Below are 14,929 nucleotides of genomic sequence, written 5' to 3'. Positions count from 1 at the left end.
TGAACTTGTAACCAGTATGCTACACTATCTCACTACATAATTTTCTTTAAAGTCTTAGGTCCTTTTTCTTTCTGGCTATCAAATGAAACAAATATGAGCTGATTATATGCAACATTAGCAGCTTGCAGGTTCATATATCAATTTTCCCTAATAAAAGGGACTATCTTAGCAACTGAGCCTCAACCAGTTATTTTGATATTCACTGCATTCCAGTGGTAGGCATAATTTATGCAGAGCTGAACGGTGGGTTCAAAATGGCAGCAAATTGTACCCATGAACTGTCTGTGCTGGGGGGGTGGGGGGTTGTCTTTCCTGGCTTAAGTTTGCTTATAAACTGCACATGGAACAAACCCAAAAGGAACCTCTTCTGTCTCTAACAGAACGGCCGGTCAACCCCTTTTCCTTTTTGAGTGCTCCTAGAAGAGGCGTCCTAGTGTTGAAAGTGTTTCTTTAACGTAGCTGCCCTCCGGGAGTCTGCCCCTCACTGGGCTAGATGCATGTTCTGATGGAGAAAGTCTCTGGGTTCCTGGACAGCCTTTCACCCTGCTGCTTGCACTATCCTTGGCTGCTCCCTTCAAGCTGCCTAGCAACTGACTGACATTCCCAAGCCACCAGGCCTGTTTGCTTTTCACTCTAACCCTTGATTTGGCTGGAACCTCAAAAACAGGATGGGGGAAGGGGTGACAAGCAGTAGGAAAGGGCAAGGCCTAATTAGATTAAGGGAATTTTGAGAGGAATGCAGATTAAATAGCCATTGGCATGTGACAACGAATATCCTAGTATATGACAGAAAAGTTACCCTGGGAAGAGCCGGCAAAACAATTCTTCTAAGGAATGTTCCGAGAAGGTAAAATCTGGTACTTTGTCCTACAACTCTTAGTTTATCTGTACTTATTGCTGCTCAATGCTTAATAGGGGTTAAGTGCAAATCTTTTCCCTGAGCAACAGAAGCAATTTTTCCTTTTCATATTTTTAAGTATTCTAAATACATTCTACTTTTAATTGCTATACAAATTAAACACAGCAATTTCTCATTTTTTTATTGAAAAATGGAGAGTGCTAACCAAACTGAATGAAGCTATCAGCATTTTTGGGGGGGGTGTCAAATTATGTATGATTTGCATAAACCGTTAAGAGTATAAAGTGTACTACAGGCTAAATGCATTGAGCTTCATCTGACATAAAATTATAAAATATTAGCTGATTCATTTCAAAACAAATACAATAAAACATAGGAAGAACAATGATGAATTTTACTTTAATGAAACTGAAGTCAGGGATATGAAGACTGGCTCAATTTTTCTTTAATTTCCCAAATATCTTATTTTCCTACTGTCTTTGTTTAACTTTAACAGACATATTATAACACTTGCTCTGGGAAAGCATCTATGGTTACAAATAAAAAGTATGCATCCATAGTCCTTAAACTTGATTTCAATGCCAAATTTCTGATTTTAAAAAATAAAATTATTAATATTGAATGAACATTGATTCATTGGTAATGCTCATTTTTAAGACATCTGAAAATGAAATGTAATAAAATTTTGCTTCCAAAGTTAAGCTGGCACAATCCATACAAAATAGAACTGAAACAAAAGCAAACCGCACCAAAGCAATTACATAACCAATCTTTATCCCTTCTTTCCACATTTCATACACCTTTACAAAGCCATGTATCATTTTGTACTCTTTATCTTGAAAAGGATGTCCTGCTACCTAGGTACTTAAATTCTACACATGTTAAGATATATCCTGAGGACATTAGTGTGTTTAACCACAGGAATGATGTAAATTTTGCATGTAAAGCAGTAGAATAAATGCTTGGCAAACCTTAATGTGAAGTTCTGTAGATATATTATTTTGCCAGATAATATAAAAAATTCACAATGGAAAACCATGAGTATTTCTTTTCATTATAACTTTTTAAAAATGCAACATTTATTTCACAACCCCTTGAACGCCCTTTTTTTTTTTAAATTTACAGAATTGAGGGAAGTATTTTAAATGTCAAGATATACATGCTGAAAGTGATTGAGCATATAAGCACCAAAATCTGAAAGATTTACAAAAATTGTTGGACTTGTAAGGTGCATTTATTCATGAACTACACTCAGTTTGAGGGAAGAAACAAACCCCAAACCTCATTAGTACTTAAGAAACAGATGAATAGCTTTCAACTTGGTTTACAGCAAAATAAAAAAATACTGCTTTTAGTTTTTTTTATACAAGTCATCTGAAATTTAGATTCAAATGTTAAGTGCTGCCTTTTACTGTGAATGGCAGTTTGAACATTAAATCTATGTCCCAGTTTATGATACTTCACACACAATAAGTATTTAATGGCCTAAAATTTGAGTCAATTAGTGAATATCTAAAGTTAACAAAAAAGTTAGATCTCTACATCTTGATCTAGAATTGGGTATAAAGTAATTTTGCATCAAATAAAATTATTTTTTAAATGTTATCAGTCCATTCAGTAATTAGGTCTTTTCTAAATATGTGCATATATATATCTGGCAAAAACTGCTATTATGAAGTCAAATGAAGTAAATACAAAATTTCTTGGTTTACAAATCAAAATTACTATGATATTAGAGCATGCCTCTTTCCAAACCACCTTGTCAATGCTGATAACAATTAAGATAAATAAATGCCAGCATTGCTCTAACTGCACTGAGAAGGCTGTCCTGAATGACCCAATTAGGTGGGGAAGGGACTTGGCCTAGATCCCCATTTCTGTGGAGTTGCCACCTCCACCCTCACTCTAAATAGCTTTCACAAAATCAAGTTATTCACATCAATAACACAAAATCCAGCAAGCTATAGTCCTGAAAGCCATCTACACTTATATATTTTTTTACTGTGGACATTAAAAAGAGAATTTTATTGTGCTTTTCACATATCTGATATAAGTTTTCCTATCATTTTATTTCTAGGTTTCTTGGGAAGGGAAGAGAAAGACTAAGAGGAACATCAAGAGAGTCAGACTGTAAAGTAACATTACACACACAACTAGCCAAATATCTTTTTAATTTAAAAGACACAATCATCAAAAGGCAATATATATATATATATATATATATATATATAAGAAAACAAAGTCTCCTCCCTCAAATCCATATAACTCCATGACAGATTTTCACAACAATCAGTATATATCAATATATTTTTCACAATCTGTTCAGTTATTGATCAAGTATGTTTTTAGAATTAAAAGATGTCATTTCCATAGCAGTCTAAACACTGTACTATTACAGAAATGTGCTTAGAAATGGTTCAGTGATTTGCTCATTATGATGACTATTTACAAAGATTTCTATTTACCTTAGCAATAAATAATCCTGATATTAAAAAAGAATGCTCATGCACACACCGAGATGGCTGCATGCATGCTCTTAAAATATGTACATGTAGTTTCTGTTGTAGCTCTCTCAGTAATAGTGACAGTGCGTGTCCTTGAATCTTCTCCACATTAGTCTTGCTTCTGGGGGATGCATCCTTCCATTTCTACGACCTCGGGCCAGCCTTCATATTTGTTTGTGTCTTTATTGTTCTTTATGTGCTGTTGGGACACAATCAGTACAGTTTTAAAAACTTCTGTTGATTGCTTATCTACAATAACATACTTTAGTGCGCTCATTTCACCAATACTCATGTCAACAAAAAGCTCATAGTAATTACTGTTCAAACCCCGGCCAGGTGACTCAGTTGACTGGAACACTGTCCAGTACACCAAGAAGGTTCCTGGTCAGGGCATACACCGAGGTTGCGGGTTTGACACCCGGTCGGGGCACGTATGGCAGCCAATCAATGTTCCTCTCACGTTGATGTTTCTCCCTCCCTTTCTCCCCCTTTCTCTCTCTTTAAAATCAGTAAAACATATCCTTGGGTAAGGGTTAAAAAAAATTATTGTTCAAGATATTAAATAAGCAACGCTTGGGGCCTGGCATGTAATGGCGGACCTTCAAATAACCGCTGAAAGAACTAAACACTGCAGATTTTTTTAAAGGATCACTTGTTAGTCAAAAAGTCAAGTTTACATTTTACTAAGCTCCAAAGTAGTTTCAGACTTAAATGATTATATCAAAAGCACAATTAAAATCTTTAATAACCAAGGCTTTCTAAAAGGGTTAAAGTATAAGTAATCATATGCCAATGCACTGTCATGTAGAAAAAAAATTCCCAGGCAGAATTTGATTAGTTTCAAGTTTTAAAATTAGAACAGTACTGCCTCTGGTGTGGCTCGGTGGTTGAGCATCGACCTATGAACCAGGAGGTCATGGTTCAGTCCCTGGTCAGGGCACATACATGGGTTATAGGCTCGATCCCCAGTAGGGGTTGTGCAGGAGGCAGCCGATCAATGACTCTCTCTCATCGTTGATTTTCTATCTCTCTCCCCCTCTCCCTTCTTCTCTCTAAAATCAATAAAAACATATTAAAAAAAATTAAAACAGTGCCATGGTTACTTAAAATAATTGATTACCAAGAACTTATAAAAAATACACAAACATATTAAATGTCTGCTTTATCTAAGTTTTGAATAACTGGGATTAAAATACGTTCCATACAATTTCACACAATTTGGTTTTGCCCATTAAAGTCTAAGACACTAACCTGTTCAAAAGGACTTTTTGTCTTAATGCCTTTACCACCGCAGAAGACCCAGTTGTCTCTAAAACCAAGACTGGTAATAGATGTGCTCCCCAATTCAGCAATGAGCCGCCGTGCCTCATCGTTGAGTCTTAGAGGGAGAAAAAGAATAAAAATAAACATAATGCACTAGTGTTTTCTAAGTGATCCTAGTTCACTAGGATACTTAACATGTAACATGAGACAAAATGAGAAAATGTCAGCTTAAATAAGAGAACATAAAAAAAGAGAAATTTGTTTAGAGTAACAGTCCTATTTGAAGTTTTTTTCTATTTAAATATAGTTGATATACAATATTATGTTAGTTAATTAGTTCTGAGTATACAGTATAGTGATTTGACAATTTTGTACCTTGTAAGTGATCACCCCATTAATTTCTACTATTTGAATTCTCTAGAGAGAAAAAAGACATGAAATCTACCAATTCATTTTAAGTTTATTTTATTAAGAAGGATCTTTTTGCTATCTTTATTTCACAGCAATAATTAACTTTCATCAGTCAGTAGATGCCTATCTAGGCTAATCCAAGGTTTTAAGAAACCAATAACTTTGTAAAATTAAACATCACTTTGAATCTCCACTAAACCCTTTGTAAACTACATTAGAATTGAATAAAGATAAATGCTGATAAAAATCTAGATGTTTCCAATTCTATGTTTTATTTAAAATGAACTTTGAGAATAGGGATATAAATTGTGATATAAATCTGATGATAACTGCAAAGTGGTTATTTAATAAAAGAGAAAATATTAATCATATAACAGCTAAGCACCTCCCAACAAGAGGAAAGGCAGAGGCAAAAAACCACTGCTAGGGGAATAGCTAACTGAAAGATGTCATTAAGGAATTTTGTGTAGGTTATAATCCTAATGTTCAGTGGTTCTCAATCTCTCCTCTGTCTCAGAAAGGAGAAGGAAAGTCAGTAGCTACATGCTGGCTATAGAGCTAAAAAATAAAAATAAATTTAAAAAATAACAAAAGGATACCCATGCAGTTGTTCGGCAGTAAGTCCTTTACTCACCGAAAAGATTGCACTACAGTCAATCTGAGAGGTTTGTTCTGTTAAAATCTAATGCAAGGCTGCCCTGGCTGGGTGGCTCAGTTGGTTGGAGCACCATCCCACACACCAAAAGGTTGCAGGTTTGAGCCCCAGTCAGGGAGCAACTGCCAACTGATGTTTCTCTCACATCAATGCTGCTTTCTCTCTTCCCCTCCCTCCTTCTTCCTCTCTTTAAAAATTAGTGGGAATATATCCTCAGGTGAGGGTTAAAAAAAAACAACATAATGCAAGGCAAGGGTTTTTTTCTTTTTTGCACTTAGCTGGAGGATCATTAACTGCAAATAGCATGAGAGTCAGTAAGGAAGGTACTTAATTATCTGAGTTCCTTGAAACATCTCATACTAATCTCAGTTAGCACCTTTAAGGTATTAATGAAAAACACTAGGTCCAATAGTTTTCATTTAACTAACTTGAAGATAAGCAGGGCAATTTGTTTATTTTAACAAAAGCTTCAGCCCTAGCCAGGTAGCTCAGTTGTTTAGAATGTCATCCCAACACATCAAGGTTACAGGTTTGATCCCCAGTCAAGGCACATGCAAGAAAAAAGCCAATACATGCATAAAAAAGAGGAACAACAAATTCTCTCTCTCTGCCACCTCTCTAAAATCAATTTAAAAAGACAAAATAAATTGATGTTTCTCTCTCTTGCTCCCTTCCTCTAAAATCAATAAATAAAAATTTAACACTTAAAATTAAAAATAAATTTTAAAAAGCTTCATAACAGTCATAATACTGGAAATAACTACATATATCATTAAACTTCCAGTAGTTTAGGCAAACTACGCCTGGGGGCTGGGGCGCTGTGTTAACCACAGTCTGGGCCCTGCTGTCCTCCTGGGGGAAGTTCACTAGAATCAATGACAAAATCAGCTGCTGCCCTGGAATATTGAGCCTTTCAGGCTCAAATCTATATAAAGCCAAGCATTTATAACCGAGTGAAATAAAAATAAATGAAATGGCTGTGCCAAAGGACCAGGGGAGCCCTGGTCTCCTGAAGATGTTAAGACCTTCATGTAGAATCCTGTGTATGTGCTCCTGGCTTGTCCCCTAAAGTATGTCTGTAGCCGTGTTTCCTGTGCCCATCTTGACTGACATGAGAGCTATCACTTCTCATTTGTTACCTGACTTGATAAGCAACTTTTGTTTTAGAGGGTCACTCCCTGAAAGCATTGCCTGAACCCTGTTTTCTTATTTTCAAACAGTGCTAGCATGTCTTGGATCTGGAAGACTGTTAAATTCCACTTGTTAACTTATCCAATTCTTCTACCATCTGGCTACTTTCTTAGAACATTTTACTTGCATCAGCAGCACTAATAGGTGAGTTTTGTGGCTGTAACAAAAAGAAATAGTATGTTTAGCCAGTGTGGCTCAGTGGTTAAGCATCAACCCATGAACCAAGAGGTTAACCGTTCAATGCCCGGTCAGGGACGCTGGAAGGGAACTCCCTTACTGTCACCTCATCAATAAAGCTTTCCACGATACCTCATCCTCCTGTGGGGGCTTCAGGAAATTCGCATTTCCATAATACGCCAAGAATCCCACTTTTATCAGCAATAGGTGAGGATACAGAGGACACCCCACCAATAACAGAGGGAGGAATAAATAGTCGAGTTAAGGTCATCTCAGCTATTTGAACTTTTGAAGAGGTTTTCAGGCAGTAGAATAGGGTACTGTATTCAAAACAGTTCAATGAATTTCAAGTGAGCATCTGATAGTTTCAGAAAATAGTGGATCTCCACTAAGAAAGCCGTGCGACTTTATGAATGTTTCTAAGCCGAAGTAGTTTCGCTGACATTGTGCCTTTGTTAAATTTGTAGTTCAAAGGTTAAATAAAACTGGCATATTCAACCATTGCCATTTTCCTAAAGAGAACTAAATAGAATATAATTGGCTTTTCTTATTAAAAAAAAAAAGTAACTTGCTACCTGCTTTTGCTGAGATATGAGGACATTACATAGATAATCTGAGATTTTAAAGTTAAGATTTTACAATGCAGCTTGATGGTATGGCTATTAGGGTCCACTGGTATTTGAAAAGCAGTTTCTGCTCTTGATTAATAGACAAATCCCTTGCTAGAGGCCTCTAGCAGGGTGGCACACTGCCCTAGGTAAGCATTTTTATCAATGACTTAGATTTAGACATAAGAATGACCTTGGAGAAAACACAAAGCCTGGATCATGGAAACCTCATAGGACAAATGTCAGAATTAAGGCCAACTGGGCCAAAATCAGCAAAATTAAATTTAACTAGGATACATGAATATACAGTCCTTCATTTAGATGAAATACAATCAAGTTCTGAATGGAAAGAAAGACCTGACTTGGCAGTGGTTAAAACACAAAAGTCTAAGATCAAATGAAAAGATCTGAAAATTTAACTTGACCAAAAACTCATAAGCCAAAAATGTGATGTGAATGTTTAAAGAAAACTAATATGAGTCTGCATGAATATTCAAAGAAATGTAATCTCTATAACATGGTAAGCAAGCATCTCCATTGCACCCTGGACTGGCCAGACCACATCTGGAACACAATGTTCAATCTGGGGCACTCAATTTAAGACAGGCAATAATCAACCAGAGAATGCCCAAGAAATGCAGCCAGGAGGGTAAAAGGACCTAGAAACTTAACATGATAAAAGGATAAAAGAGCTGTAGGTATTGAGCCTGGAAAAGAGAAAACTAAAAGAAAAATGCCATTGAGCTTCAAATACTTAAACTATCAAATAATTTGGGGGAACATATTTATTGTTTTGTTGTCCCATCTGTCCAAGCAAAGGACAATCAGGAGGAATTTAAAGGGAGACAAACCTGAGAACATAACACTTACTTAAGAATAGTTTTTTGTTTTATTTCAAATAGAGAAAAGACAAGGGTGCTGGTGTCCTTATGAGAAGAGCAGTTTAGCAGAGGAATTCATAGAGAAGTTCCAGGGAATCTGGCCTTAAAGAACCCTGATTTCAGAGACGTAACCTAAACGCTTTACTCAGGCATAATACTAACCTGCCAGAGTGTTCTCTCCAAAAGGAGAAATACAACTGCAAAACTTAGCTTGCTCACTCAAACTATTATATTCCTTATTAAACAAACAAAAAACAACTTATTTTACAGGGGGATGAGGTAGAAAGGAGGCATCATTTGAGACTCGTATTCCCTAAACTGTAAATTTTCTTGGATATAGGTTGCTTTTTTTGTTTTGTTTTTAAAATGTGCTTCCAGGTTAAAATCTGGGATAAACACTGGGATAAACAAAGGTAAAGAGGTTTCTTTAGGGCAGAACTTCAGAGCCTTTTATTGTAGGCCACTAAAAAAAGTACAAAATACTAGATGTCATACCAAAATTTATTTGATCATAACAGTTTTAAAGGATTGGGGTTCCACTGAATACACCTTGAGCAGTGCTGTGCTGGAGACCAGTCCCAGTTATTCTGCTGAAGTTCAGAGTACAGCCCGGGCGGGGCTCATTATGTGCAGCAGACCCTGGGATCAGAAAGGAACAACTAGAGAAGCGAGTCCTGCTGTCCCTAATCGGCATGCATACCAACTCCCCATCTTGGAGGGAGCACGCACATCCACTTTATACTCTCAACCCTCTTGGGATAAACAGGAGAACAAATCATTCCTTAGGAGGTGACTCCAGCAGCCTTATGTAAGGAAAAGCCATAGCGCAAAAGAGCTTTTCATTCCCACATAAGACTGGGCATACCACCACTGGTGAATCACTTCAAACGTTCAGACATCGGCCAAGACACGTGGTTACATCTCGTTATATTTAAGACGCAGACGGCCTTCATAAGGAAGGTTTGTCCATTTCCATGTAAGGGACATGATGTTTATCATTTATTTCACCAGTGTTTGAAAGAGGAAATGCCTGCTATATAAATACTTGTTATATAAGTGCCCCAAACTGAAACCCATACAATATGAATTCAATAAATGCACAAAGGTTGACCAAGTGTAAAGACATCAACGTTTAGATTTCTACTTTTGCCTCATAGGTTGAACCCTGGTCTGAGGCTGCTTTTGGTGCATTTGATGAATGACCACCAATAAATATCAGCTCGAGAGGAAACATACTCCTCCCCTTCCTTCTCAGGGATGCTGACAATTTATCAGCAGGAGGGGAGCAGGTCTGATGTTCATCAGGTATAATAATGAAATAACCTGGTGAAAAGGGGAAGTCATGCGAGTCTATCCAGAAAAGTAAGGCTTTTTTAAAAAAAACTTTAAAATCTCAAATTATCCATGTAACAGCCTCAACTCTCAGCAAAAGCAGGTAGCAAGTTAACTGTTTTTTTTATAAGAAAAGCCTATTACATTCTATTTAGGTCTATCTAGGAAAATAGCAATGGTTGAATATGACAGTTTTACTTAACCTTTTAACTATAAATTTAACACATCTTTAGCTGAACTCGGTAAAAGGCACAATGTCAGTGAAACTATGTCAGCTTAGAAACATTCATAAAGTGGTACTCTTTCTTAGTGGAAATTGGCAATAATGTAGCTATGCATCAAATAAATGTATAAAAAATCAATAAATAGAAAGACATGACATATTCCTGTGTGGAACTTGTAGTTGAATGCCTTTTCACCTAAAATCTATAAGAAATGTATTTTATTCTTGATAAAAGTCATCTGAAAAAAGTATCATAGGGAAGATTTTTTTTTGAGAAAGAAGACTACTGAATGGGAGCTGACCCCACCAGAAAGGTATTAAGTACACTTATTTTTATAAAGTAGTTATTAAAAAAATTGAAATAGTGTCTTATTGAAGGAGGAATAAATAGATGAACAGAACTTCCAAAAACAAAGTCAAGTCTACATTTGAAACAGCATCGCAAACCGGGCCAGATTCCCTTGGAACTGCTCTGTGAACACCTCTACCTCCGCTGAAGGGGCATCGCAGTCACTACTAGAAAGTTATCTGTGAATTTTTAAAAACACACAAAAACAGTCAAATCACTGGAAGAGAAAAACCTACTAATATCTAATTTGGAGATGGAAAAACACCTAAGTAGGAAAGTAGAAAAACTAAAAAGGAAAATCCACAGATTTGACTACATAAGAATCAGTCTCAGCTTCTAAAAGTCAAAAATCACTATAAATTAACAAAATTAAAAGCAAATAATTTGCAAAATATCCTTAATATATAAAGGGCTCCTACAAATCAATGAGAATCAACCAGAATAGGCAAAAGACTATTTACAAGATAAAGAGCTAAAAATACTTGTGGAATAAAATCCTATCTCACCAAAGAAAGGCATGTTAAGAAGATTCTTTTCCAAAACTTTTAGGATTGGAAACTTTTAAAAATTAACAATCAGCCCGGATGGCATGTCTCAGTGGTTGAGCATCAACCTATGAAGCAGGAGGTCATGGTTCGCTTCCCACTCAGGGCACATGCCCACGTTGCAGGCTCAATCCCCAGTCGGGGGCGTGCAGGAGGCAGCCGATCAATGACTCTCATCATTGATGTTTCTCTCTCTCTCTTCTCCCTTCTTCTCTCTGAAATCAATTAAAAAATAATTGGTAATCAGTGTCATAGAACTTCTGAAAGACATATAAAATTAGTCCAAACTTTAAAAATCCTTTTTAAAAATTGTGTTCATCCGTTAATTCAACATTACTTCAAAAAACATTATCTTAAGGAAATATGAAGTGTTCAAAAATCTTAAGATGGTGTATTTTTGCTAAATATGAAAACTGGAAAGAGCCTAAAAGTTTAGCAGTAGGTATTTTATGAAAGAGATTTTAAATCATGACCTGTGATTTAAAACTTATACTAGGGATACATGAACAATTTTCAAAAAATATGTAATCATATGGGAAAATATTCACATTAAAAAATGCTACCATTCCAAATGTTTAAGATAAAGAAAATATGTGCATTAAAAATCTGGAGAAGCTAAAATATTACCAATAGTTATCTTTAAGTAGTGAGATGAACTGTATCTTGTTTTCTTCTTTGTGCATTTCTGTATTTTCCAACATACACAATTTTAAGTAAAAGTTCCAAACTGCCATCTATTAAACTTTATGAAAAATATATCAGACTTATTCTTTTACAATTAATTCCACTTTGGGACTTTTCCCTAAGTACATAAGTAAAGGTGAAAAAAATTATGTAAAAGGATGTTTATCACAATATTATTTATAATTCAAAAAACTTGGCAATAACAGGGAACTTTTATTTATTTTTCTTTTTCTCTTCTTTTTTAAAAATTTATTTTATTGTTGAGAGTATTAGAGATGCCCCACATTTTCCCTCTGTTGCCCCTCTCCACCTGGCTCCCACCCCACCCCAGTCCTTCCAACAAGGAACTTTTAAATAAAGGTGGGCCAATTGTGGATGAACCATGAAAATGCTATCGAAGAATATTAATATCAGGGAAAACAATTTGAAGTTGTTAAAAAGCAGAATATAGAAGAACAGAATAAACTTTATGTACAACATGATCCTACTTTCACAATGACATATGCGTAATGAATACACAGAAAGATAGAGGGAAACAAACTAAAAAATGTAAATAGTTTATCTGGAACTCTGTCTTAATTTAGAATGTTTTTCAATAAAAATGTATTACTCTTAATTATAAAATATAGCTCAAAAAAGTTGTACAGCTTTTTAAGTTTACATACTTGGTTGCTCCATCATCATATGTTCCCATTAGGACTATTGTTCCATCCTGTATGGACTTCAGAAACTCAATAAATGGGGCCACATCTGAAGAAAAAGAAGATTGAGGTGTGTTTTTTAATGACTAACCATCATGATCATCTATAAAGTTAATAGTATAAAATATTAAATTTGTAAATTAATAAGTTCTAATGTAGAGTAACCAAAAGAAAGATAAATCTTATGAACATGTTAAAAAATTGTTTGTTCCTTAATATGATCCCACCATCAACTTAAAATTTCCAGTACTGATTCATCATATGTGTCTTTTTGTACAGATATTCTGGGGGCTAAATGAAAAGAACCATTGTAAAGTTACGTCAAAGCATTACTTATGATTTAAAGCAAGAAACTTGCTGGTGTGGCTCAGTGGTTAGGGCGTCGGCCTGCGAACTGAAAAGTCACGGGTTCAATTCCCAGTCAAGGGCACGTACCCGACCAACCGATGTGTCTCTCTCACATCAATGTTTCTCTCTCTTCCCCTCCCTCCCTTCCATTCTCAACAAAAATCAATGGGAAAAATACTCTCGGTGGGGGTTAACAACAACAACAACAACAACAACAAAAAAAAAAAGGTAAGGAACTCGGGGAGCATGAGAAAGGCTCGTGAACTCTCTCGGTGTACATAAATCTGTGTGTGTGGTACTTTTCTAAAAAGAGGATACACAAATTTTAATCAATTCACAAAAGGATCTATAGTTTTTAAAAATTATACAAATGTATACACACACACACACATTTAAAGGATCTTTTGAGCATATCTGCTTACTATAAACTAATGGAAAGAATTTAGGTTGGGTTACTTCAAATTTACTCAGTTTTTTTCCATAGCAAAGATTTCTAAGATTTTCTCCAGCTGACTATTTTATAATAGCATTTTCGACTCCAAAAATATGTAGAACAGCTAACAAATCATTTCCATTTAAATGTGAAAATGGCAGTAAACTGCAACTATTTCTTAACTGGAGGAGTATTTTCAGCAGTAATGAATCCACCTGTGAAGACACACCAGCGCTTCTGGTCGCATGACTGATTTCAACAACACTTTGCTAGAGTGCTTCTATGTAATAATTCATGTAAGACCAATTGTGCTTTAGAATCTAACACTGATGGTAGCATTTTAAGCTTACACAGTTTTGACAGTTATTAATAGTTCTCCTAAGCAATTTAAAAATAAATAATGAGTAGGATCTTGTTAAAGCTAAAGAAATATTAGAAAAGCTGAACTGTCTGAACCTGAACACATTTCAGGAAGCCTACTGCTCTGGCTTCTTGGCCGTATGCTAAAGGATGGATGGCGAGGAGCAGAAGAGCAGCCTCATGCTGATGAACTTCCCACACCAACACTCAGGGAAGGGTCCAGAGGTAAATCAGTGTTGGTCTTCCTTCAAAGCTGAGGAAGAAATCTATTTTCTAGGGGTTTAGGGGGCAGCATTCTTCATCAAGGTACCAGTTCCTTGTCTCTGCATGCTGGTGAGTGACTCCCACCTGCTCCTCAAGGGTCTTCCAAATAAGAAAGATATCTGTCCAAGGAACTAGACAGAAAATTCTATTCCTTCTCTCAGATATCCATCTACTTTAATAATAATCCTGGTTATGATTTATTTTTGAGACAAAAAATCCTATGGGAAAAAAATCAGTTCAGTCAGTTCAAAATGCTTGGTTATGTCCATCTTCAAATTACTTACTCTGTTTTTATAATTTTAGACAGAAACCTAAAGGAGCCCAAAGCTTTGAATGAGCTGTCCTGCAGAAAATAGAACTCAGATTTTTTTAAATCTCAATTTTTATATCATTATTCTTGATTATACACCACGAAAAATTTTAATTAAAAAACTATATACAATATGACTGATCACTTAAATAAAACTGAATATTTAGTGAAAAGAGAAACAAAATGAACACAAAAATGAGGCCATTATGGCCCTGGCCAGGTTGCTCAGTTGGTTGGAGCACCGTCCTGTGCACCAAAGGGTTGTGGGTTTGATTCCCGGTCAGGGAACATAGGGGAGGCAACAGATGTGACATCAATGTTTCCCTCTCCCTCCTTCTCTCTTCAACCCTCCTTCCCTCCCTTCCTCTCTCTCTAAAAATCAGTGGGAACATATTGTCAGGTGAGGATTTTTAAAAAAATGGTGCCATTATGCTCTCATTAATGGTCTACACTGTATTGAGGTGATTAAGAAGGCTGTGCTAGCAACAGAATGGTTACTTGTTACTCAAACTTACCTCCTCCCCACATGTCAAAATATTTAGTGTCTAATACTTCTCCTGTTTTTCCTAAAAGAGATTGAATTCATATCAAATTATGCAACTGCAATATACTCTACGCTGTATAAAACAAATATTCTTAGTCAATGACTGATGTAAATTATTTTGAGAAAGACTGAACATCTGAACTTTAGGCATCTGAATTATATTTCTAAAGGGTAATTTTTAGATAGGACTTTCTCAATAGTCTTCTAAGCCAAAGAGCAGCAAACAGAAATTCACAACAGACTGCAGACAATTCCAATTCAAAGTTAGACATTTTAAACACTTTTTT

The 14,929-nt window shown here is 35.7% G+C and overlaps 1 protein-coding gene across 3 annotated transcripts in view; it reads right to left on the bottom strand.

The window, feature by feature from the left end:
• Positions 1–1,025: 1,025 nt before the first annotated feature.
• Positions 1,026–14,929, bottom strand: part of FAM3C (FAM3 metabolism regulating signaling molecule C) — a 53,378-nt gene continuing 39,474 nt past the window's right edge. For all 3 annotated transcript variants that reach the window (XM_087821044.1, XM_087821047.1, XM_087821045.1), the window contains 4 exons: positions 14,614–14,664; positions 12,348–12,432; positions 4,615–4,741; positions 1,026–3,562 (listed from right to left, as the gene is read on the bottom strand). In XM_087821044.1, the coding sequence (XP_087677170.1) occupies positions 3,473–3,562; positions 4,615–4,741; positions 12,348–12,432; positions 14,614–14,664 (353 nt within the window). In that variant the 3' untranslated portion in view covers positions 1,026–3,472. The remainder of the gene's footprint in view (positions 3,563–4,614; positions 4,742–12,347; positions 12,433–14,613; positions 14,665–14,929) is intronic.

Source organism: Miniopterus natalensis, chromosome 10 (genome assembly GCF_054644295.1).
Source record: "Miniopterus natalensis isolate mMinNat1 chromosome 10, mMinNat1.hap1, whole genome shotgun sequence".
NCBI classification, from domain to species: Eukaryota; Metazoa; Chordata; class Mammalia; order Chiroptera; family Miniopteridae; genus Miniopterus; species Miniopterus natalensis.
This window is presented reverse-complemented; position numbering and strand designations above follow the sequence as displayed.